This window comes from Pyrus communis, chromosome 14 (genome assembly GCF_963583255.1).
Source record: "Pyrus communis chromosome 14, drPyrComm1.1, whole genome shotgun sequence".
NCBI lineage: Eukaryota > Viridiplantae > Streptophyta > Magnoliopsida > Rosales > Rosaceae > Pyrus > Pyrus communis.
The window spans coordinates 7,740,249-7,766,102 of NC_084816.1; the positions used below are offsets into that span (position 1 = coordinate 7,740,249).

Below are 25,854 nucleotides of genomic sequence, written 5' to 3' on the forward strand. Positions count from 1 at the left end.
ATAGAAATTTAGAAATGAAATTTGTTATTGTTAAATTTCAATCTTTAAACTCTCACTCATAGACATTTAGAAATAATATCCATTTAAGTAAAATTTATTTTTGGGATTAGAGGTCCCAAATTTCAATTTTTTTGCCACGCAAAAATTTTAAATTTCTATGTTTATAAATTCAAACAAATGAGTCTATGTCCATTTACAAATTCTGACTTTTGTCAGAACCCCAAAAGGAAATTTTATTTCTTTCATTTTTTCGAAATGATTTTTTGGGTAAATTTATACCTTTTTTTTTTTGCCATTAGTCACTACAATTTAGTAGTTTTCTTTTCACTCGTATGTTACAGTGTGTTATTGGTTCGATCCTCTCAAATGATGAATTTTACACCCAATTATAACCGACACATTGTGTAACTTCAATATAAAAGTTACAAAAAACTATGTTTTCTTAGTTATTTAACTTGATTGATATTTGATAACCAACCCTTCTACTCTGAAAAGAAAGCAATTCATTTCTTTTGAAACCAACTTTCTCTACTAGTTAGTTTTAACTCTTAAGCCAAGAGTCCAAGACATGAGAAGCATTCTGATGTGGAAAACTTTTGAGCTGATGCAGGATGCCTAGCAGAGACCATCTGGGCATGTAACTTCAACCTTTTCAGAACCACCAGCTCTCAGTCCACTTTAGTTGCATGGGTGGCAACAAATTACAGTTTCTTTCTTCTGTACCACCGGAGATTCGTGCTCGAGGAGTTCTGGAGAAAACCTCACTCCCAGCCAATTTCTGAAAGAGAAGAATATGATTGCATGATATAAATCTATTGATTTTGGTAAACTGAGGGTGCTGATTACTCGCAATGTTGCAGGTGATTAAATTCAGTAAACTGATAACATGGTGGATTAAATTCAGAACGTCCACAGATAGTTCACCATTTTAATTCGCTTTCCCAGCTGCAGGATTCCGGCCAAACTGGATGATCATTGGTTTGCCTTTGAACACATACCCATTTACTAGATTCTGAAACGAAGGTATAATGGTATAACAAATGAGTAATTTTATCCATGCTTCAACGAAAAAGCAAGATAACAAAGGGACTACAGATATCTGCTTGAATGGTAAGCAAAACTGCGTACACTGGATGCAATTAAAAATCCGTCAAGACCTATGAAATCGTCATAAAACTAGCAGACGAGCACCAAGATCATCTTGATACCAATTGTACAGCAACTATTAATTGAGATCAGAGGGGCATACCAAAGCATAATGTGCTAGTTCAACTGATGGAAATGTCACAAAAGCTTGGCCTCTCATTCTTCCTTCCTGCAATCCAAAATATTACCTTCAGCTTTTGCTGGTAGGAAAGCACTTGAAGCAGATGCAAAGATTGGCAAAAGCCACCTTTCAAGATAATATAACATGCCACAGACACATCATAAGGAATGAAATCTTCATGACAACAAGTCTTTCTCAAGGCATTCGAATTTATACATGAACACCTTAAAGTTTATTAGATGCTTTCTTCATAAGTCAGTGTAAACGTCTCATTCCAACCTCATAGTCCCCCATATTTTTCTCAAACTGAGCCCATAACTCATCCTAGTTTTCTATCTTTCCACTTTTTTTCTTGTTCCATTGAAATATTTCAGCTATCCTTGATGTACAAAGAGAGTAACTTAGGACAGCATTGGTAATCAAATATGTAAAGGAACAAACGTTGACTTGGAAGCATAAAGGTGATCAAGAGATCTCACCTGCATGAGCTTCACGCTGAGACCAGATTTGGCTGCATCAATGCTTCCAAATAATGACCCTACGGCATAACAACAGTATTACAGTAGTTTAGAATGGTTAAACCTAGGTGCGAGACAGTTTAACAATTCTTGGACCTGGAAAATTGGAGTGATTTCTACCGTTTGGACACCAAAAAAATGTGAAGAGAATTCACATGTAAAGGATCACTTCTTCAATACTACTCTTTAGGATATCTCGGCATAAATACTTGCAGAGAACTAAGATTTCTAACATACTGTTTAAGAAAACTAAAATAAGTTATATAGAGTTCATCATAACTGTGAGCTCACCAAATATGTAATATAAGTCATCAGCAACAATATCCTTTGCCAAGTTCTTTATATACAACACCGAGGCCGGATTCCCAGCTGCATAGTTCTGCAGATTCCAAGTAAGATCTCTGTATTAAATATCTTTTTTCACAAGTCACCTAAATTTTTCCCTCAAAGTTCATATATAATTTTTATGACTAGGCATTGCTTCAGACTCCATACAGCAAGGCCGTCTACCAAAATAGAGCCAAATGTCAAATTGGTACCTTAAACATTGGCAGTGATAATATTTCTTCTGGAGGCAATTTTCCTTTTTCCAGTTCTTCTGGAGTTGCAAAAGTGTTGATATCTGCACTCTCATTTTCTGGATGCTCTGAGTCTTCAGTAATGCCATCATCTTTATTTTCATTAGCAACAACTTTTGGTGCAATTTTTATCTGCAACAATCCAAGAAGAATATATGAAAAATAGCTAGGCATAAGAGACCAACCGACAAAGATGACCATTCATCTTGAAAAGTAAATGACCTCTTCCTATAAAAAAAAGATTAAAGACCTGTACGATAGGATTCTTCTTTTTTATCATTGGAATCTCCTTTGGGATAAGAGTGGCCGATTTCAATCCAACATCTTCATGAGCTACATCTTTATCAACTGCAGGACCAACAATAGCTTCCCGCTTAATACGCTTCCGTCCACTAAAAGCTCTGCTATAGGATTTTTCCTTGACTTCCTGATAACATTCAATTCAAAGTCTCAAGGGATGTATAAACTTTAAAGAAATTAGAAAATTAGACAGGTAGAGTAATTTTTCTTCTTTTTGACATAATAATCCAAATGTGGATGTATGAAATGATTTCACGTCTCATAGTTCAATGTGCACTTAACAAGTGCATATATGTGTTCCAGATGCTTTTGGTGGTGGTGGGGGGGGGGGGGGGGGGGGGGGGGGGGGGAGGGGAGGGGAGGGTGGTGTGTGTTGGGTTTGGATTGTTCTTAATTCTCATACTTGAAACCATGGTGGTACCCCTCTCTTCCTCTCACGCATTCACGAGTGCAAACTTAAAGAAGAAAACATAAATAGTTATCAAAGGAAGACTTGGCAACCTATGAAGTTACCTCATCCGAAGACTCCATTTCTGACTCTTCACTTGATAAATCAGCCGAGCAAGGCTTTTCGGCTAGAAGTGGGGGAGGTGGTGGAAGTGGCACGGGTACTGAGGGTGGTAGTGGTGGAGAGGGAAGAGCCATACGAAATGGAGCTGGTATGTTCATTTTGTTCATCAAGTGCAAAACCTACAATTCAGAGTGCAAGTCTTAGATAATATGGCCCAAAATATGTCTCACTGACTAGATAAAAACAAGGTACACATTCAAATTATGAGATCTTAGTGCACTGTTACATTAGTTTTGTTTGAGATTAGAGAGAACCTGTGTATAAAAGCGAGGTACAGCTATAAGAGCATTTACAATGTTGGTTAGAATATTTCCATCTGGTGGCGGGTAAGCGTACCTGTAATATATAAAAATCAAATCATTTTAAACCTATTGGAGGGTACACTAGAGATATAACTTCCCATCCACATTAACATATGAGTAACAGACTAACAAACATACAGATAAATTTCTCAAATACAGGAGGACCCTCATAAAATATGTTTTAATAATTTGAAGAAGTGGAGTCGAATAACATACTCGAGGTGAGGAGGAAAGGGATAGTCTACACCAAGCCTCGGAGCAATGGGCTCTGATCTTGAGACCTCAACTTTTTCAGCCTCTATCTTGATGGTAGGATTGTGGACCAACGATGGTTTGGAAGTGGGGTTTACAGAAATAGAATCGTTGTTAGAAGCCTGTGATGGCTTATCATTATTGGCAGCTGCTCTCTCTACTTTTAAGACCTTACCAAGAAACCTCAGCCTACCCAAACAAAGAAAACAATGCTACAAACCAATTAGTAACATAACGTGACAATGTGACTGCAATGCAAGAAAATGAGTATATGACAGTGCTTGTGATACCCATTTAACTGGCGTTGTGCCTGGTACGCCAAGCCTTCGTTTTGGAAATCCACAAATGCGCAGTTCCTCAGCCTGTGAGTATATGCATATAGATTATAGCGAGGGGAGCAAAAGAAAAAAACACAGGAACAATAACAATTCAGAAGGAGAAGCAAGAATTGACCGGCCAGTAGCAGCGCACGAGCGAACAGAAGAAGCACCATAGTGGGACAACAGCCGAAACAGAGTCTCCTCAGAAATAGCTTCTGGAAGGTGACGAATCAATAAGCTCACCCTAGCCCCACTGCTTCCACTTGGTGATTCTTCAAAACCCAAGTGGTGGTGGTATTGCTGCTGCTGCTGCATCTCAACTCTCAAAGAACTTGTGGGTTTGGTTAAACACAAGGGTTGAAGACGTAATCCTTGCAACCGAAACCGGCTGCTCCAGCCAAAATTTCTTGCTTCCCCAATACCTATTCATGAAAACCATGTGAATTTTCGACGAACGAGAAAAACCCATTTGGCAATTAACAAAAAGAACTTGCTTCTCACAACCCTTCACCACCATGATTATAAAAAATCAAATTTAGCCCCAAATTTAACCTAATATCACTCCATGAACTGTTCAAACTACATTTAACATGAACACCATATCGCATAAAATCAGCATTAGATAAATTTAATCAAGGGTTTGGAACTAGAATCTTAGCAAATAATTTTCATCATAATCAATATCAAACAAAGCTAATCAAGTTTTTTGGGTTTAGACACTAAATTTTTGAAGCCTGAAATCCGGCCCTTCAATTTAACCCCGCGCTATGCTGCTTGTGGAAACACCTCAAACGCCAAAGGTAAGATTTTGATAGAGGATTAAAGAACCCAGGAGGGAGGCTAGCTCAGGAATACAATGTAGAAGAAGCCGAAGCTAAAGAGCCATGAGCGAGAGGATTTCATACCTTTTGCCACAGACAAATGTGGAGAGTTCCGAGTTCATACGTGCACCGATATAACGCGCGACGGTTTGTGTTGGAACCTCTACCTCTCTCAGACTTTGCATAGTTTTCTTTCTTTTCCTTTTTTATTAAATTTTTTTTTAGTTTAAATAGTTTTATTTTATTTTTTTGGTCAAATAAATAGTTCTAAATTGATTGGAATTAAAATCGTTTTTTGTGAAAATTCTTTTAAAATAAATTTTTAGGGTTGTTTTAGAAAAATAAAATAGTACTATTCTCACATTTATTTTTACTTCTTACAGACCTCTTTTAAATTTTGACCGTCAGATTGAATGAATTGAAGGAGATCATTAGTCAACATTAATAAGGGTGTGTCAGAGATAAAAATAAGTATGCGAATAACACTTTCCAAAAAAAAAAAAAAAAAGGATTTTTAGTAAAAATACAAGTGACTAGAAAATTTTCTCCAAGTGCATTTTGGAGAAATAACAGTTATGTGAAGCACTAAGAGTGATTTTTAACTCAAAAACACTTTCAGTCATTTTAAAAGCACTTCTAACCGAGTCCTACAAATAAAAGGTCTTTGTTTGAAAAATTATTCAAAATAATCACTTTTAAAATCTCAATTGTTTCCAAAGGAAAATTTGAACCACAATATTACTAGCTCATTGTAAGACTAAGCCTACCCCCTTCCTTTTAGAGTAGATAATATCGTTTGTTAAAAAAAAAAAAAATCTCAATTGCTGAAATGATCAGTTCTTTTAAAATATCGTTGATATCTAATTGCTCCATATTTAATTTTAGTTCCTACATCTGATTTAATATTGATATGTTGTTGATGTATAACTTTGATTAGTTTAGCAAGTGAAATTTAAATTATCATAATTTTAAGGAATCCTACCTTTTTAGCCTTCTAATAATATAGGATCGTTAAAAAAAAATGAAATGATTATATTTAGAATAGAACTAGCAATTTACGAAATTCGAATCTAAAATTGGAAAGTTCATTTGTATATTTCCTTCCCTCGAATGTTGTATTGGAGCAAGTTCTTCCACCGACGAGTCCAATTCAGGTAGCAATTCGTTCATGCTCGGTCTAGTGATGTATGATATGTGTTATTTATTTAATCTATCGAGTGATAGAACAACTTTTGTGTTATTTATTTAATCTATCGAGTGACAGAGCCACTTTTGAGATTGTGAAACCTGTTGAAGAAGCACAGTATTTGGACCATCTCAAGTGCTACATCATATCGTCAACCGCTTGCGTTGTCACACCAAGGCAATTTTTATTTTCAAAAGTATTGAATTAGGTAGCAAGCATGTGATTTATAACATTTCAATCTCTCTAATCATCAAAATTACAGAAAAGAGAGTTTGATCTTGAGATGCACTGAGTTGAAGAGAAATGTCCTATCTACTAGAAGAACCCACTTGTAACCCTTCACTTCCTTTCGCCTTTTCTTAAATCTTTTCGAAGAGTGATTCGAAAGCAAAATCATTCTCTTAGAATCCAAACAGTGTGTAGAAACTTGTTGCATTTCAGATCAAAGCAGTTGTCTTTTGAAATGCTTAAGTGGAGTGTGAATGGTCAGATTGTTACACCTTGTTCAGCTTGCGAGAAAATGGAAGCAGATTAAATATCAATAATACTATTTTTTTCCGGTGCAGTTTTGAAGCTTGAACAGAAATGAAACCAAACCATTTGGTTGCAGTTCGGTTTGATTTCAAACAGTTTTGGTTTTGCAAACTAAATGCTTTATGCTATTAATATAACCCAATTGAAAAAAATTCTTGAACACCTCACTAAAATTGAACTTGAAATAAAGTTCAACATCAAAATGCCTTATGGCATTACTTTAGTAATACCCAATTGAAAAAGTTAAGTTTACCACACTAAAACTAAAGGTCAAACAAACTTCAAGACAAAATGCCTTATGAGATTAGTAGTATAACCCGAAAACATAAATGGTTCATGCAATTCTACAAAAAGGTTTTGGTGCTTCAACTTTTAAGTCACTACTTTGCATCGTTCAACCATTTCTCTTTCCTTTTCCTTTTGGACACTTACTCTTCGAAGGTTAAGAGGCCCTTGAATTTTTGAACGAGCTTGAGAAGATGATACTTGGGAGGACCTTGGACCTTGTGAAATTGAATTTGATGGATGAGAAGCCATTGAACCTTGTGAACTAGAAGCTTGAGATGCCTTGGAACTTGTTGTTGTGGTTATGAGTTAAGAGTAAGAGATGCGATACTTGAATTCAAAATGGCCACCTCTACATAATACAAATACATAAGCAATATAAATTACATTAGTTAACAAAAGCAACAAAACACATTGAAAAAACAAAACAAAGAAAACCTACAATATAAATTACCTAATACTGGTGTGAAATTAAATATTTATTTAATTTTTGTAGTACGGTTCAGTCTCGGTGAGGTTTTAGATGTTCAAAACTGAAACAAAATCGTTTTTCATGTGATATCGCTGTTTACACATCTATTTTTATCTCTACACATCATTGTTGATTTTTATTAATTGATCTTTTTCATATTGCCGTTCAGTTTTGAACCAAAATCGTTTCAAAATCGCAAAAATAGAATTGTCCAATGCAGTTCAATTGAATTCGTGTTTCGGTTTCAGCTTTTAGTTCTAAGTGCCCACCCTTAAATCTAGACTGGTAGACGACTAATAGACTCCTTCCATATAATAATCAAGTCATTGAAAAAAAGGTGCAGTCAAGAACTCAAATCAGAATTCTCTTCAAGTTTTGAATCTCAATATTTCCAATTTCAACATTTGGATTTCAGTATTTCCTAAAACATGGGCTGAGAAATCAAGTGAAATATTATTATTAAAACGGCCCAAAGTGGAGCCCACTCGGTAAACGAGAGGCCAGAGCCGCCAGACCAGTGCGCTCAATCGCCTTACGCCTTTTCTCTTTCCCTCGATCCCATCTTTCGTTCAACCCAAATTCTGTGCGGCTTGGAGCAAAAATGGCCCTCGTCGGCGTTCTGGCTCTTCAGGGGTCTTTCAACGAACACATAGCAGGCACTCCATTTTTGCCTCCTCTCTCGTAGCAAATGCATTCGATATCATTGGACTATGTTTTTCTGATGCCCTGTGCGTCTGTTTGTGTGTGTTGTAGCTCTGAGAAGGCTTGGGGTGAAGGGCGTGGAGATAAGGAAGCCAGAGCAGCTTGAAACCGTGGCCTCCCTTATAATCCCTGGAGGGGAGAGCACCACCATGGCTAAGCTCGCTGAGTACCACAACCTGGTCTTTCTCTCTCTTTCTCTCTCTGCCTCTGGGTTTGTTTTGATTTGTTCCTCTGTTTCATATTGGTTTATTTTGTTGACAGTTTCCTGCTCTGCGTGAGTTTGTTAAAATGGGGAAGCCTGTTTGGGGGACCTGTGCAGGTCTTATTTTCTTAGCCAACAAAGCTACAGGCACGTTCATGTTCCTTCTTTCTTTCGTTGCCGTTATCAATCCCTTAAGTTGTTGATATGTTCAATTGTTTTTATAAATGTGATGAGACGAGTGGCATGTTTTTCACCTTTCAGGACAGAAAATAGGAGGACAGGAACTTGTTGGCGGCCTAGATTGCACCGTCCACAGAAACTTCTTTGGCAGTCAGGTAATGCACTCACTTCTCTGTTCTCAAGTTTACGTGATTTCGATATTCAATGTGGTAATTGTTTTGCTTTTGGTAAACCAAAAACTTGCAGATTCAGAGCTTTGAGGCTGAACTTGCAGTACCAGAGCTTGCTTCTACGGAAGGTGGTCCTCAAGTATTTCGTGGAGTTTTCATCCGTGCTCCCGCTATCCTTGACGTAGGACCAGAAGTTGAAGTGCTGGCTGATTATCCTGTTCCATCTAATAAGGTGGTAGATTCAAATTCTGCTGTTGAAGCTCAAGAGGTTTTTCTTCTGTCCATAAATTTTTTACCGGTTATACTGTTATATAATCAGTCTTTGGTCAAGCCTCATTTGTTTCGTTTAAGTTGGCAGCTCTATTTGCTTCTTCAGTAACCATATTTCCTTGTAAAACATAAGACTTGTTTTGGAAGGAGTTGAAAAACGTATCGTATGAGAACAAGTTCATCATCTCTGTCTAAAATAGAGTAGTTAGTTTGCAAGTTTATGATAGTGGAGCAAGTTATGATCAATAGTTCATTTTCTTATCCGAGAAGCGGTAAATTTCTTCTGGTCTTGCCTGAAACATATGTCTATGATTGAAAGTTGTTGACTGGAATTAGATAGACTAATTTTTTATGTACATGGGTACGGTTATATCATCTCGCTTAGTTTTGGGCTCGTACAATCACCAATCACAAACCTGGTTATGTCATGTGTTGTCGGTAACACTGCTTCTGCTGTATATAGCAAAGAGAAGAGACACTATCAAACCTTCTGTACTGGTGTGCAAATATGCAGTTATATTGCTATACAAAACCAGAGTATCATTCGTCTAAGATGAAATTACCAATGATGGCATGCTGCTGACATATATTTACCTTCTTTCATTGCTATTTTCTTATTAGTTTTTGATATTTCAGGAGAATCCTGTGCCTGAGAATAAAGTGATTGTAGCAGTTCGACAAAAGAATTTGCTGGCGACTGCCTTCCATCCTGAATTGACAGCAGACACTCGATGGTAAATATGCTTACTCTGTCAGCCATTCTCCTAAATTCACACGAGGTTCTAAGTATTTAATATCGCAGGCATAGTTACTTCTTGAAGATGTCAACTGAAACCGGACAAGGAGGCATCGTTGCTGTTGGAGCAGATCTAAGTTTAAACCAACAAACAAAGATTGACCTCCCTATATTTCAATAGTGGCAGACAGACAAGTGTTAAGGTTTTCTTCTGCGCATTTTGTTGAATTCCTTACTTTTTAGAGTGTTTTTCCGTTGGCGGATGTTGATGTACGATATCTGTTAAAGGTCTTTGATGGTGGACAAGTAGTCTTTCAGGTGAATGGTTTAGTTTTAAGGCAGATAATCCGTTCTGCATTTCAGATGGTGTATATACAATAACACAGTTGAAAGGAAGTTTCCTTTGAATCCTTTGAATAAATGTTGAGGATATTACTTTCTCTCGTGCAGTAAGTAGTTAAATATCAAATTACCATAGGCTAAACCCCAAAAACTTCCCCCACCAAGACCAATGCCTTGCGAAAGTCACTAATCTTGAGGATGCCCTCAATGTGTTCGACGAAATGTTTCAAACGCGTCCTCTGCCTTCCGTTGTCCGCTTCAATCAAATTATTGGGTCAAGTTACGAAGCTGAAACATTATTCTGCAGTCATCTCTTTGAATAAGGCTTCGGGTTGTGATTACTTTCGGCACCCTCGTAAAGGGACTTCGCATGAAAGGTAACAATCAATTGCTTAAGAAGATGGAAGAGGGAACTTGCAAACCTAACCTAATTATTTATAGCACGATCATTGATGGTATTTGTAAGGATACTTTAATTATTGATGCACTGAAACCTCTTCTCAGAAATGATGAGAAAGGGTATTGCTCCTCCCAACGTCATTACCTATACCTTTCTGATTCACGGAGTTTGCAAATAAGGGGAGTGGAAAGAATCTACAGGATTGTTGAATGAAATGGTGAGCAAAAATATCTCTCCAAATGTGCTTACTTTCATTATCCTGGTTGACAACCTTTGTAAGGAGGGGTTGGTCAAGGAAGAAAAAGGGGTGTGCTATCCACAAACCTTATTTTACTCATCACACATCCCTTGATAATTTATGTCCGTTGATCTTCTTCAATTCATCCGATCCGACGGTTGAAAATTAAAAAGGTGTGTGAGAAGTAAACCATCAATATCTCTTTAAACCATATTTACTACCTAAATTACCCTTACAAACCTAATTCAATTGGTAGATTTATCCGTACACTCATTTAGAAATAAAAACCCAAAATTTGCAAAGAGAAATCCATTTCAAGTTAGAACTACGAAAAAGTGGACAAATTCTTAATCCAAACAATATGATTGTCCTTGCAATCATATTGCAAAAGAGCTTGTCGCACTAGTTTAGGGGTTTTTTTGTTTGTTTTCAAATGGTCTGAATCTAAATTCTAAATGCTATTGTTTCTTTATTCTTATTTTTCTTCCTGCTTTGGTTTAAGTTAAAGTCCTCTCTCTGGTTGTGACCAGTGGCGAAACCACATGAGGGTGAGTAGTAGCGGCCGCCACTCCCCTCGCCGGAAAACATGACCGGAGCTCTGGTTCAGCCCTTTCCCTCACCAAAAAACCTGATTGGTTCAGACCCTTCGGACAGAAGTGTATTATGTCAAAATAATATATTGCAATCAACTAGGAAATTAATCAATTAATTTAGATAATTAATCCTATTTTGAATAAATAATTGAAGGTTACCTTGTGGGGAGGATTTGACGAGGATGGATGAAAAAGGTTTTGAATAAATATCTATTTTGATCACTTTTGACCTTGATTGAGTCGTGATTGTCCGCTACTTGCGTGTAGGAGTTCTGATGTGCCTCGAGGGTAATTTTATCTTTTTACCCAAGAATCCACGTGTCGCCTCCATATTTTTCTCAATTATTTTTTGCTCCACAGTTTGGTTATCAGGTTATGGGAGCAAGTAAGATGCTTGGTTATCAAAGTAGCAGGAGCTTGGAGCAATCAAATGGACAGGTGTAGCATTTCTATTAAGCTATATAATGGTCAGTAATAATTGTTTACTGACTTATTAGTAGGCAAATATTATCCGTTTGGTTATCAGGATAGCAAGAATTTGAGTGTGAGTTTTAAAGATAGGTGTTGGACAATTATTGGGCCACCTAAGTCAGTAAAAATTGAGTACTGACACCTTACTCCAGTATTATCTTTCTCTTCATGTCTTTATCTTTTTGCCCCACTTGTTTGGTTACCCATCCCACCCCCCACCTTTTTTTTTTCTTCTAACCCTACCTTTTTTTTTGTGGTTTATTAACCCATTTCTCCCCTTTTATTTTATTTTTTTATTTTATTCTTGTATGTATTTTTATTTTCTCTTTTAAGACTTCCACCGTATTTATCTTAAACTCTTACATTATTTACAAATATTGTATAACAATGTAAATATTGTTTAATGCTTATTTTATGATAATTTAAATCCATCTAGGCTCCTACCTAGATCTCGCCTAGGCACCTAGTTGTTAGGTTCCAGTCCACTGTTTGATTAGCGCCTAACATTTTTTAGGATCTAATCCTAGCCAATTTAAGTTTCTTACATTGACTTTGATATTATTGCTTACAACTGCTTTAGTGGAGAAACTATTTTCTAATATGAATATTGATTCAAAACTTTGCACTATCTAATGTGAAAACAACCGCTTCGATTGAACCTTACACTCTTTTGAATTTCGTCCTCGCAAATTTTGGCTTCACCACTAGTTGTGACTATCAATCAATTAAGTACATGATTTAACTGACTATTTTTAGGGATGAATATTTATCTTTAGGGTGTATTTTGTTGGATGAAATTTCATATCTTTTAATTTGATTTACTGCATGCATGCATGGATGAAAATAAAGGTAGGATGATATATGTTTGTGATGGTTAGTTGGATCAAAGAGATAATTATTCTCTTCAAAGCTCCAATTGTCCCAAGATTTCCAAGCCCTCGGCAATTTCAACTTAAACGATTCATGGTTGTTCCGCCTGATATATCATAGGAAATATACTGGTACCAGTCCATGAGGAGACAAAGGAACGAGCCATAGAATCGTCTTCTGCATGTCATTTGATTTGTTTGACCTCAGCACTATGGCATCTCCCATTGCTGCTATTGTTGATTTGTTTGTGCTTTGGTGTTTGTTTAGGTTTATTGATAAATTTTAGTTGTATTGTTAAATTTATTTTGTATTTGATGGTAATTATGCACTAGGGTAAAAAAGACAATTAACATTTAAAGTTTAAGTTGGGTGTAAAAAGAGGTTATATAGGTTCAAATAAAATTTCCTCCAAGGAGTTTTGGTGTTGGATTCTTTTTGGACGAATTAATTAGACTATTTGATCGTTGGATCTCCATTTTATCGAAATTTGATTAAATTAGATTTGAGAAGTTGGATTTAAAAAAATAACCGTACAATGGTAAAAAATCTAGGGCACACAATAAAAAACCGTTGGAGTGGAATCTAGTCGTAGAAAGGCTGCTTGCTTTGCGCTCGCTCGCAAACAATCTCTCCACGTTGCTGCATCTAATACGCGAAGCCCACCTTTGTCTAGTCTTCACGTTCAGGTGCTGCAAGCTGGGGCCCTCGGCCCAATTCCTTCCCTCATCCATCCGGGGCGGGGGGATAGCAGACCCAAATTTCCACCCCCAAACCAAGGTCCCATTTTCTCACCCCAAGATACATTCCTCAGAGATGCTTTGGGCCCAAATTTTTTGTTTTTTTGGTTTTTTCAAACCAAGCCCCATATAAGTTTTTCTCTCCTTGGAGACAGCCTTATGTATGGTTACTGTTTGGTAATCGTTGCTCAGTCGGCCCAACCTAGCACCACCTAGGCGTTAGGCGGCTGGTTATTGCCCGATTAATGTCTAAGCATTTGAATTAAGAAATGACACCTAAACCTGCTGAGGCGCCCTCCTAGCCTGCCCATATCCGTCTAGATCGCAACTCACTTAGACATAAAATATATAACTTTCATTTTGCAATTTATTTATTTTTCCAATAAATTGTAAGAGTCTTGTTGCATGAACACACATTATCTCCTTATTTCTCATGTATTCATTATGTTTCAATACTTCATAATATATATGTCACTCTATTTTATAGTTTATAATGAAATTATATATATTTTATGTATAAACAAACATTTATTTATATGAAATATAATAAATTTACTTAAATTCGTCTACTCCATCTAGGTGTCTGGCTAGGTTTCACCTAATACCCCAAACGCTAGCCCCAACTCGTCGTCTGATTAATGCTTAATGTTTTTTAAAATCTTGCTAGAACATGTCAAACAATATCAGGCGGCAACTATTTAGAAATGAATACCTTGTGATCTTTTCCGGTAGAAGAAAAAGGACAATCTTTGTCGAAACTCAACAACACAAAGTGAAGTTTGGGTGGAATTCGATAACGCACTTGAGTCTTGTCGATCAATCAGTGAACGTTGGTTGAGTCTCTGCGACTCGCAGAGTTGAGTTGCTGAAGAAGATGATGTGGTGGGCAACAACTGCTGCTTGTTATGGCAGTCGCAGACTTAGAGCCATAGGTATGCCGCCTTCTCTTCACTCCTCTGTTGTTGTTTTTGTAAACAGTTACTTGGGTTTGTTTCACTCTCGAGCTTCTAAATCAACCGAATCTAGAAACACCCAACCACCCCAGTTTGTGAAAGTCACCAATCTTGAGGATGCCCTCAATGTGTTCGACAAAATGCTTCAAAGGCGTCCTCTGCCTTCCGTTGTCCGCTTCAATCAAATATTGGGTCAGCTTGTAAGATTGAAACATTATTCCACAGTCATCTCGTTGAATAACCAAATGGGTGTGTCAGGAATTCGTCCTGATGGTTATACTCTGAACATTATCGTCAATTGCTACTGTCATCTCAACCAAATGGGATTTGGTTTGTCATTCTTGGGAAAATTCTTCAAATTAAGTTTTGAACCTGATGTCACGACCTTCAACACTCTAATCAATGGCTTTCTTCTCGAGGATAGAGAGGCTGATGCTGTCGGGATTCTGAATAAAATGATGGAGCGTGGTAACTGGAAGCCCACTGTGGTTACTTTTGGCATACTAGTAAAGCGACTTTGCATGAAAGGTAACAACATTGGAGCTATCCAATTGCTTAAGAAGATGGAAGAAGGGGCTTGCAAGCCTAACGTTGTTATTTATAACAATATCATTGACAGTCTTTGCAAGGATACTTTAATTGTTGATGCATTGAAACTCTTCTCCGAATTGACAAGTAAAGGAATTGCCCCAAATGTCATTACTTATACCTGTTTGATTCATGGAGTTTGCAAATTTGGGGAGTGGAAAGAATCTATAAGATTGTTGAAAGAAATGGTGAGTAAAGGTATCTTTCCAGATGTGCAGACCTTCAATGTCTTGATTGATACAGTTTGTAAAGAGGGAATGATCCAAAAAGCAAGGAGCGTGGTCGAAATGATGATTCAAAGAGATATTGAACCTAATACAGTTACTTACCGTACACTTATGGACGGTTACTGTTTGCTCGGAGAAATGGGTCAGGCGAAAAAAGTTTTTGAACTAATGCTTAGCAAAGGCTCCGTGATTGATGTTCGTAGCTATAACATACTGATAAATGGTTATTGTAAACATAAAATTATTGATGATGCCCTAATGCTTTTTTGGGAAATGTCTCATAGGGGGGTGTTTCCAGATACAGTTACTTATAGCACTCTTATTGATGGGTTTTGCAAGATGGGGAGAATACAAGATGCAGAGACTTTGTTCTCTCAAATGCAAGCTTGTGGCCAACTTCCAGATGTTCAAACTTATAATATTTTACTCCATGGCCTGTTTGAAAACCAACAATTTCCCAAAGCAGTGCAATTGCTAAGCGAGATGGAGGGAAAGAAGTTGAATTTTGATATCATAACGTACGGTATTCTTATTGAAGGTTTGTGCAAAGATGGAAAAGTTGAGAATGCATGGGAAGTCTTTCGCAGTTTATCGTCAAAAGGATTTCAACATAATGCCAGGACATATAATATAATGATTAGTGGATTTTGTAACACGGGGCTAACAAGTGAAGCAGAAAACTTGCTTAGGGAAATGAAAGAGGAAGGTTGTTCTCCAAATGGTTGCACGTACAACACAATTATTCGCGGGTTTATCAGAAACAGTGAGACATCACGGGCGATGAGACTTATTCAAGAAATGGTGGAGGGGGGTCTTTCTGCAGATGCATCGACTACGGAATTGATAGTTAATTTATTGTCTAAAGTTGACGTTGACCCTGCTTTGTTGCCATTGATAGAAAGGGCACTGTGAAGTTCATTTGTATGTTTGATAGCTGAAACAGATCCTTATGACCATCACAATGTAGTTTGAAACTGTTGCACTTTTGACAACTTTGGGTGCTTCCTTACCTCAAATGCTGGGTTGGAGGGAGTTCTCCCACTGACGAGTCCAGTTCAGGTAGCCATTCGTTCACGCTCCGCCTCGAGATGTAAGATACGTGTTATTAATGTAATCTATCAAGTGACAGAGCAACTTTTATGTTACTCTTTAAGATTGTGATATCTGTTGGAGGAGCCGAGTATTTGGACCGATATGATGAGATGAAGTGCAACACTGCATTCATGGCTTGGTTCAATTTCTGTTTAATTAGCTTTTATAGTTTGTTTTTGGTTATAGGATATGAATCTGATGGAGAAGCAATGGAGGAATGATAGCCACATCTGATCAAAAGATGTATCCAAATTCCCTCACGAAGGGAAGAGTCTGTAATCGACCGACCAAGCGATGTCAAATGCAATTATCCACAGCCTCCGTTGACACTCCTCGAGTTCCATATTGTGCCATTCAAGATGGACAAAGATGCCATGGAGGCGAATTTGCTTCACGGTTCCAAGGTTGACGCTCTCCTGCCCGACCATCCTCTCGTTGTCACTTCCCTGCCTGCCGGCACTAGAGGATGCGCTTCTCTTAACCAAGTCAAAGTCACTAAGTGGGATGTCTACAACAACGGACGACTGATTGTACATGGGTTAGAAGACTTCTCCGATCCGATTGTCCAAACCCTAAGGTATCCGCAGTATGACGTGATGAATGTGAAAGAGGATTCTTCTCAAGGATTTTCTGCGTGGCCAGATGCAGTTGGGATTATTAGTAGGTTTCTCTTTCGAGCACTGCTGACTGGTTTCACCTCTCCTTCATTTATTTCTTGTAATAATCCATATGATGATGGAGAATGTGAGCCTTTGCCGCTTAGTACTATGGTTTGAAGGCACTTATATTTTACTTGTATGTTAGGAGTTTTATGTTCAAAGGTCGTGAATGACAAGTTTAATGCCAATTTCTCTCCTCCACGATAACACAAAATGCTAATTAACAAACTAAGAAATCGACAGAGTAAAAACATAAAACATATTAGCTACCCTAGTTTTGAGATCGACAGAAGTCCAAAAGCGCCATTTTAATGCAACTCCGGCAATTTTCCCGCTCAATGAACTAAGGTTATGACGAACACAAAACATACGGAACAAAGAAAATGTGGGAGGTTCCGGGTTTAATGCTCCGAGCTGGTGAATCTGTTTAACTGTGGCCACAGGTAGGGTGAAATTCCCCATAGCCTCTCCGGTCCTAGAAGGGGTAGATAACTGTGAGTTGCCATCAGTTGTCCCCCTTTTGAAAAAAGACAAATGAAAAACAGGACTAATTTAATCACGCACTCAGTAACCTATGAGAGAGTGAGGGAAAGTTTAGGCCTTTGGAGATGGAGAGAGCTGTTGATTTTGTACCAAGTAAATTTGGGTTGAGAAAAGAAGAAGATGAAGGCAACTAAAGGGATGTAATCACAACCCTCGAACCTAGAAAATGGGATTCACTTTGAATATATACTACAAGTACGCAATTGTTTATGTTCCAGAGAAACCAAGAATACAAAAACCAGTTCATAGTACAGGACGAGCAGCATCTGATGGCGGAAGTGGAACGGGTTCTCTTCGAAGTTCCTTAACAACGGCAGCCAATGCCTCAGGGTTGAGACCCAAATCACATAATGCAATGAGGATGGAGAGGGTGTGACGGTCCAGCCCTGTGTCAAGAACGTTGGACATCTGAAATGCTAGGTCAAGAGATTCCCGTGCGGTTTTTGCAGCATCCGCATCCATATTAAGAACCTGAACAAAACGTGAAACAAAACAGCCATATTGAACCCGCAATGACCAAAAATAAAAGAATGTTCGTCATAATAATTCAGTAACATTACAACCTATCAAAACACTCCTAATATTCCTTCTTCACATCTTCAACTAAAATACACATACAACTAAAATACATGTTTAAGGCATTCAAACCATACGGAAACTGAATTTTCTTTGAAAGAAAGAAGAAGGCCGGGAAATTGATTGCACGAATCTACCATGTTTTAAGCATCTGGTATTTTGTTTGACTGAATCATGATACTCATTGCACTCTATATCACACAGTGGCCGCATAATTCACTTCGTTTCTCTGAGATGGACTGCTTGAACACAGAGACGACTTGGCTCGAGGACACAAATGCCTAGTTTTGGTGTTTTGGATACAAATTGGACGTAAAATGGATGAACATAGACAAACTAGTTGCTTGAGGTTTACGGTTTCATCTGGACTAGTATTGGGAAGCAACACTACAGCAATAAAATTGGGGCATGAAATTCAATTTGAATTCCTCTTCTTATTCTATTTATCTTCTTATTGTTTCCAAGGTGTGTCAAATTTGCACGGCATTTGATTTCAATTCCGTTTTCGATAAACACAGAGACGATTTACTAAGAACATCGAACCTACTGGAGATCGGTTTGCCAGATCCATTAAACTGCTTAAACACCCAAATCAAACCCAATAAACAGGTTTAGTACTTGGCAAAAATCAACCACAATCATAATTTGGGATAGTAAAAAACCCCAAATTGTAACCTCTGTAGAAGTGGGCATTCCCAATTTTAGCATATTTCAACCAATTAAAAGTATCAGTACATTGATTAGCTTTGCAAACACAAGTAACCCAATAAAATTATAAATTACAAACCCTAATTTAAATCCTAAATAAAACTCCCCAACTTAAAACCCCTAAATTAAACCCTAAATGAAATATTATTTTCAAAATAAATTCCAATAGACACCTTGTAGAAATTATAGCAAGAAGAAGATGAGGAAGTTACCGACTGAAACAGTGATTACAGAAGCGAGAGGGAGAAGGAAAAGCTTGTTGTTAGACGGGTGGATTGGGCTTCACACTTTGCTTTTGTCCACTTGGCCCCTGCACTGTTCACTTCAGTTTTTTCTGTCCCTTGATTTGCTTTGAAAAGGTTTTATTTATTTATTTATTTTTTTTTATTTTTTATTTTTTATTTTTTACAAGCCATATTATTATCATAAATTGGATTAAAAAGGGGTGGAATTTCTGATAGAAAGCCGTGGGTTAAATAAGAAGTCCACCTAAACAATTCATCACTTAATTGATTCAATCTTAAGATTTTTTTTCTATTCTCGTGAGGGAAGGCAGGATTGATACATATACAGTTGAGAGTATGCTTGTACTAGTGGGTTACCCAGAACTAGTAGCCATTTATCTACCGAGAGGATCCTCGTCGGATCCTCTTTGTGAGGATCCTGGGGATCCTCCAATCATATCCGTTCATCGTACATTGTGCAATCAGAAATCATTGTAATTTTTTTTATTTAAAATTGAATATAAACAGTACCTGATAAAAACTGACCACATGATGTACGATGAACATATGTGATTGGAGGATTCCCGAGATCCTCACAAAGAGGATCCAGCGAGAACTCTCTCTCATTTATGTAGCCCTTGATCTTTACAATCTATATCTATCTTCCTCATTGAGCTTTGGTCCTTTATTTGGTGTTTTTGTCTGAGCTTGTCTCAATATACTCAAGAGCTCGATTCAAATCTGAATTTTATGCCCCTTTTTTACTTAAGTGTCGTCTTATGTCGCAAGTCTCCTATCATCCTCATCTGCTACTTAACCCATCAAGTGTCTCTCCTCAATGGAATTTTGGTGTTGTGTTTTTTTAAGTGCTTTTTGCACTGTTTAATAGGATTATGAGAAAGCTTACTGTACGGGTAGTTTGCACACCCCTATCTTCCATTCATCCAGCTGTTTTGTTGGTTTGCCCTTCTGGCAGTGGTGGCATTGCGTGGCGGTGCAATTGACTTGGTGAAGGTTGTTGTCTTCCTCCAATGTTTTTGTTGTTATGGGCTGACTTATTTTTGGCCTATCTATTGTATTTTCTTTCTTGTATCTAGGCTTGTATTTGAGTTGTTTTGGACTGTCTTTTAAGCTATCTTTATTTTATACTAGTCTTTTTATTTAACAAAGTAATTTAGTTTGACAAAAAAAAAAAACAAAAAAAAATCAAAATATAATGTTTCTTTACAGAAAGTTCTCTATTGTTGATACTAAAATTTTCTTTACCTTGAGAGAAGAAATGTCTTGTTATTCTAATTCAATATTGAATCAATGTCAACCAGGTTATAGTTGACCAATTTATTATAGTTGTACAAAATCACTTTACGTCAAAGTCGACCAAATTAGTATGCCTTTAAAAAACAAGCATTTCTAGGGCTTAAGGAGCATCTTCCATGAGCCTCCATCTCCATGGGAGAATACTTGTTTGACCAGCACTAATATATTTAATTATTTCTTTTATTCATGGAAGGGGTGGCAAAGGGAAAGGGATCCTCTCCAGATCCCTTCCTCCTAATTCACTAAGTCCGGGGATTCATGATTGAAATTTGATCAAACGGCTAAAGTTATTATAACTTTTAAAGTGGGCTCCTATTTGTAGTCGTTGGATCAAATTTCAATGGCTCGGATCCCTAAACTTGGTGGATTAGAAGGAAGGTATCCGGAGAGGATCTCTTTCCGTGGCAAAGAATCAAGCTCTTCCCATGCGGAGTAGCCGTGGCGCTAAAGTGTTCTTAACAGTATTAGAGCTACAACCATTTAGTATAACGGTTCAGTAATATTCCTCTTCACTTAAGTGAGATGTCTTAAGTTTGATTCTCGTCAAAAGCAAATTTGAACCACATTGGCTTTTAACAGTACTAGAGCTGCAGTGCTCCAAACTCTAAGCCCGTCAGGTGGCATTTCTGGCCAAAAGAAATCGTTTTATTTGTTAGCTAATTTGTAATGTGTTTATTAATACATAAAATTGAAAAAGTATGAGTTGTACCTCTGGAATTCATAATCAAATATACCTAAAATTCATGAATTAATACAATAAGAGGGGATCTAACTCCCTTTCTTTACTTCCCCAATTTTTAAGTTATCTGATTCATTCATTCTCCTAAATTCTGTTAAGTCAACATGCCCAAATTTAGAGACCCAATAAAAACTTTTGAAGTCATTGAAATAAGTCAAAATTGATCTCTTTGGTCAGTTTAACAAACCGTAGAGCTCCTCAATAGCTGATGTTCAAATGCTTATATTATCTAACTGTAAATTCGTACAACAAATTAACTCGAGTGAGTAAAAAACTTCCAGTGGAACGATTAATTCCTAATATTTAGGAATAAAAATGAGAGGAAGATTGTAAAGATGAAGAAACAAAAGAATGAAGCTAATTGTTTGAATTGCTTTTGTTTTCAAATACAACTGTGAATTGCTTGCTTAACTCATAAAAGAACTCACGTATATATTCAAGCTTGGCTTCCTAAAAATAAAAGACTAAAATGGCATAGAAAATCCTTACGTACTTCAGCCATCAACTTTGTATGCAGAAGACCAATGACAATATTTATCATTAATGATTATTCAAAAATTCTTCAGGATCATCAAGCAAGAATCAACTTGTCCAACGATTTAAATTAACCGTTGGACAATGCAAGGATTTCATGTTAGCTACGAAGAGAACCATTCTCCTAGCATATCATAATATAATGCGTATAAATTTTTTTGTCGATCCGTAGTCTAACAAGAGAACATTTTCCATACATATAAACCCCGATTAAATTTCATATAGTTTACGAAATCACTAATTCAATATTAAATAAATGGCAACCCAACTGGATTTTTGTGGTCTTACATTAGGTATAGATTGCCTTAGGGGAGAATATAGTTGTACGAAATCACTTTACGTTACCAAGTCAATGTACCTTGCAAAACAAGCATTTCGATCTAGGGCTCAAATAGCATATCTTGTGAGTCTCCATTAGAATAGTTGCTTGAAGAGTACTGTATATTTTTCTTTATTTATTTCTTGGAAGGGGAGGCAATAATCAAGCTCTTCCAACATGGGGTAGCCGACGGTGGCGGTAAAGTGTCTAACGGTAATGGAGCTGAAGTGTTTTAACATTTGTGTTTTCATACCAATCTAAAACGCCTATTTTTTTTAGGGAATTGTTATTAGCACTCCAAAAATCTCATTTGGCACTCTAAACTTTCTATAATTAGAAAGAAAAATACACTCATAAGAAGTGTATAATGAGATTTTTGGAGTGTTAATAATAGTTTTTATTTATTTATTTTTTTATTTTTTATCGTTAACATGCTTTTATAAATTTAGTTTTACCACATTTATTAATCACATTGAGCGATCTCTTATAAAAATGAGAGCCACCCTATTCTTTTATATTTTTGTTTCTAAGAACTCATTTATGTAAGTCGATTCAAACATGTAACAAAAAATGAAACTTTATATGACAACTTTTACATGAAAATTGCAATACTTTCTCTGGAGTCATGCAATTTCATGTCCCCAATATAAAAAAGAATAATGCTAGGGAGACTAATTTTTAAACTAAATTTGCAAACCATGATATATCACCAGTAAGAAATAAACATGTTAATCAACACTAAACTAATAATCCAATCATCAATATCTACATCATTTGGTTTACAAGATTTAATTTAGAAATTTGATCTCCTTAGATAAACTAAGTTAATGTTCTATGCAAAGACACCCATAAATTTTGAAACAATCGAGATAATTTTTTACTTTTATGTACATCAAGTTTATTTCCCTCGTCTAGATAAACTTCTTGTATTTTCATATGAACTCGTTTATGCATGCAAAATGGATCAAATATATATGATACATGAACAAAAAAGTGTGGTTAGCAATCATTGGTAAGTTTGATAAAACTAGCGTCGTTTGCCAAGGTGAAGAATAATTGTAATTGCAAAATTGCACTGTGCAGCTATGCAAAAAACACAAAATATTGCCAAAAGGCGTTTGACAAAGTTAAAGAAATATCTAGTCAATCCCCCCATCAAATATTTGAAGCAATCACAATGCTTAAGGCTATCAAAAGGTTTTATTTTTTATTATTGGAAAATTTTGAATACGTGCAGAAGCAATAAGCCGAATCTCAAGGCTAGGGTTCCCTCATCACTCCCTTATATAATCTCTTGCTGTTCCAATTCTTTCTCATCAATCCTTCAGCTCATAACACAAAGTAAAATTCAACAGAAGGAGAAGAGAAACATATATAAATTACGGTAGCCAAAAATGGCTAGGATTACAATGTCGCATATTTTGGTGGCTCTTTTCGTCATCCTTGTTTCGATGGAAGCCGCCTTCGTTATGGGGCAAGGCAAAGGGAACGGAAATGGGAACGACAACAGCAATGGTAATGGCAATAGCAATGGAAATGGCAATGGCAATGGAAATGGCAATGGTAATGGCAACGGCAACGGAAATGGGAATGGGAATGGAAACGGCAATGGGAACGGGAGCGGGAATGGGAACGGCAACGGCAATGGTAATGGCAATGGCAACGGGAATGGGAATGGAAACGGCAATGGTAATGAAGCCGATGAGGCTGCTGTTTCCAATTATGACGTGTTGACACCAGTGGGATCCGGGCAGGAGCGAGGGTTCTGTAAAGCAAAGGGGGCTTGCTATTACAAGACTCTTACGTGCCCATCCGAATGCCCTCAGAGAAAGCCCAAGAAGAACAAGAAGAACAAGGGTTGTTTCATTAACTGCGGTAGCAAGTGTGAAGCTACTTGCAAGTGTAAATGATTTCACCCTCTTTTTTTCTTTCAATTAACTAGATAACTAACAAAAAGAACTTAATAAGTTGATCAAATTGTTGAAACTTTTACTGATAACTAGATCTTCTTTTCTTTCGTGCAGTTAGGAAAGCCAAGTGTGATGGATATGGCTCTCTGTGCTACGATCCCAGGTTTGTTGGCGGTGACGGTGTGATGTTCTACTTCCATGGAGCCAAGGGCGGAAACTTTGCCATTGTTTCAGACACCAACCTCCAAATCAACGCACACTTCATCGGGACTAGACCAACAGGAAGGACCCGCGATTTCACATGGGTTCAGGCTTTCGCAGTGATGTTTGACTCTCACACCCTTGCCATCGCAGCAAAGAGGGTATCAAAGTGGGATGACAAAGTTGATGCTCTCATGGTAAAGTGGGATGACAAAGTTGTTACCATCCTCACTGATGGAGATGCCGAATGGAGGACTAACAGTGAAGGTAGAGAGGTAATCATCGAAAGAACTGATGAAACCAACTACGTTAGGGTTACAGTGGCCGGTCTCGTGGAAATGGACATTAGGGTTAGGCCTATTGGAGAAGAGGAAAACAAGGTCCATAACTACCAAATACCAGCTGATGACACATTTGCTCACTTGGAGACACAGTTCAGATTTACCAATTTATCCGATCTTGTGGAGGGAGTTTTGGGCAAGACTTACCGCCCAGGTTACGTTAGTCCGGTCAAAATCGGAGTCCCGATGCCATTGGTTGGTGGGGAGGACAAGTACAAAACTTCATCCCTCTTTTCTCCTCTCTGCAAGGTTTGCAGGTTCCAGAAACAGCCTGAGCTTGCAGCTGCTGGAGGAATTGCTCAGTACTGAATGATTATAATTTTTTATTCAAATATATTTAGGGGTGGACAAAACACATCGGCTACGAATAAAATGTTACAGTTTTAACAATATATCATGAATATTGTTACAGTATATTTATAGACTGCAACTATTGATGAATTTTTATTGTAAATCAATAAAATGTGACAATATTAACAAATATATAATAAATATTTATACTTATTATAAATAGGTCAATCAAGTTTATGGTACACTAGTGCACCTAAAATCGAACAAAAATTACAAATTGAGGTCATTGCATTACAGTTGGAAGCCCCTTTATTAATTTTTTGATATTTAGGAATACATCAACTTGACTTTAGACTATATATGCATTGCAGTTTCTGTTCTGAAAATCTACGGAATCATATTTGCATGGTAGTTTTTATTTTATTGTAGTCGAATTAATCAGATCAAATACTCCAATTAAAAGTTTGTCTAGTGCTCTTATTTTCTCTTAAAATTACAAGCCTCACAAAACATTATATAACATGTTAGGCCATTTTATTCTAAGAATCTCAACGGTAGGAGAAAAACATTATTAATTAAGTAAACTAGTATAATGCATCTTAAAGAAAATTATATGAGTTTAGAGTTTAGGGGCTTAAACCTGACCGCGTAAATCACAATTTTCTACAATAATGCATCTTAAAGAAAATTAAGTGGCACTTCAAACTACTCAAAGCAATCAACAAATATCGCAAATGTAGTCAATCTATGAGTTTAGGGTTCAGAATAAATTTAGCCAATCGCAATTTCACATTCCATTCATCATCACCAATCAATGATACAATCTACGAAATTCTTTTTCATTTGTAAGTGAGATCAAGTTAAATTCACATGAATGGGGAGAATGTATTATATTTACGTTGAGTTCGATACTCAGTAGTATAGTTGACTCATCTTGTGACCTAGCCCAATTCTTCTCCCCTCCCCCTTAAAGTAGATCAAGTATACCACTCCTGTTTGGATCTTTAGAATAGAATATATTTGTATAAAACGTTTCATTCATCATTGATTCATTGTTTGTCTGTGAAATATTGTCAGTCAACCAGGTTGCAGCTGAGCTTAATTTAGTCGTGTAATCTCACATTAGGTATTGACCAATATATGGAGTATAATTGTATAAAATCACTTTCTGTTATAGCACACCAAAATTCTCAACAAACAAAAAAAGGTCAACCAAATTAGTATGCTTGTAAAACAAGCATTTCAGGGCTTAAAGAGCATCTTTTATGAACCTCCATGGAAGAATAGTTGTTTTGTGTGTGTGTGTATCCCACTA

The 25,854-nt window shown here is 36.9% G+C and overlaps 5 protein-coding genes across 5 annotated transcripts; 3 read left to right on the forward strand and 2 right to left on the reverse strand.

The window, feature by feature from the left end:
• Window positions 1-308: 308 nt before the first annotated feature.
• LOC137715951 (U11/U12 small nuclear ribonucleoprotein 65 kDa protein) lies at window positions 309-5,112 on the reverse strand. Its single transcript, XM_068455319.1, has 13 exons — window positions 5,014-5,112; window positions 4,242-4,530; window positions 4,079-4,150; window positions 3,753-3,977; window positions 3,489-3,570; window positions 3,177-3,353; window positions 2,614-2,790; window positions 2,325-2,495; window positions 2,077-2,164; window positions 1,747-1,805; window positions 1,250-1,315; window positions 925-1,012; window positions 309-778 (listed from the first exon to the last, which is right to left on the reverse strand). The coding sequence occupies exons 2-12, from the start codon at window positions 4,421-4,423 to the stop codon at window positions 929-931; spliced, it is 1,383 nt and encodes a 460-aa protein (XP_068311420.1). The 5' UTR covers window positions 4,424-4,530; window positions 5,014-5,112; the 3' UTR covers window positions 309-778; window positions 925-928.
• Window positions 5,113-7,852: 2,740 nt separating this feature from the next.
• On the forward strand, window positions 7,853-10,106 carry LOC137716260 (probable pyridoxal 5'-phosphate synthase subunit PDX2). Its single transcript, XM_068455686.1, has 7 exons — window positions 7,853-8,062; window positions 8,160-8,287; window positions 8,370-8,457; window positions 8,572-8,645; window positions 8,737-8,928; window positions 9,567-9,664; window positions 9,733-10,106. The coding sequence occupies exons 1-7, from the start codon at window positions 8,008-8,010 to the stop codon at window positions 9,845-9,847; spliced, it is 750 nt and encodes a 249-aa protein (XP_068311787.1). The 5' UTR covers window positions 7,853-8,007; the 3' UTR covers window positions 9,848-10,106.
• A 3,905-nt stretch (window positions 10,107-14,011) lies between these two features.
• LOC137716141 (putative pentatricopeptide repeat-containing protein At1g12700, mitochondrial) lies at window positions 14,012-16,424 on the forward strand. Its single transcript, XM_068455541.1, has one exon. It carries the CDS (start codon window positions 14,192-14,194, stop codon window positions 15,995-15,997), a length of 1,806 nt encoding a protein of 601 aa, XP_068311642.1. The 5' UTR covers window positions 14,012-14,191; the 3' UTR covers window positions 15,998-16,424.
• A 1,115-nt stretch (window positions 16,425-17,539) lies between these two features.
• LOC137716142 (mitotic-spindle organizing protein 1B-like) lies at window positions 17,540-19,025 on the reverse strand. The gene is made up of 2 exons (XM_068455542.1): window positions 18,876-19,025; window positions 17,540-17,850 (listed from the first exon to the last, which is right to left on the reverse strand). Exon 2 carries the CDS (start codon window positions 17,839-17,841, stop codon window positions 17,623-17,625), a length of 219 nt encoding a protein of 72 aa, XP_068311643.1. The 5' UTR covers window positions 17,842-17,850; window positions 18,876-19,025; the 3' UTR covers window positions 17,540-17,622.
• Window positions 19,026-23,190: 4,165 nt separating this feature from the next.
• LOC137714306 (uncharacterized) lies at window positions 23,191-24,557 on the forward strand. Its single transcript, XM_068453548.1, has 2 exons — window positions 23,191-23,698; window positions 23,821-24,557. The coding sequence occupies exons 1-2, from the start codon at window positions 23,191-23,193 to the stop codon at window positions 24,555-24,557; spliced, it is 1,245 nt and encodes a 414-aa protein (XP_068309649.1).
• Window positions 24,558-25,854: the final 1,297 nt, after the last annotated feature.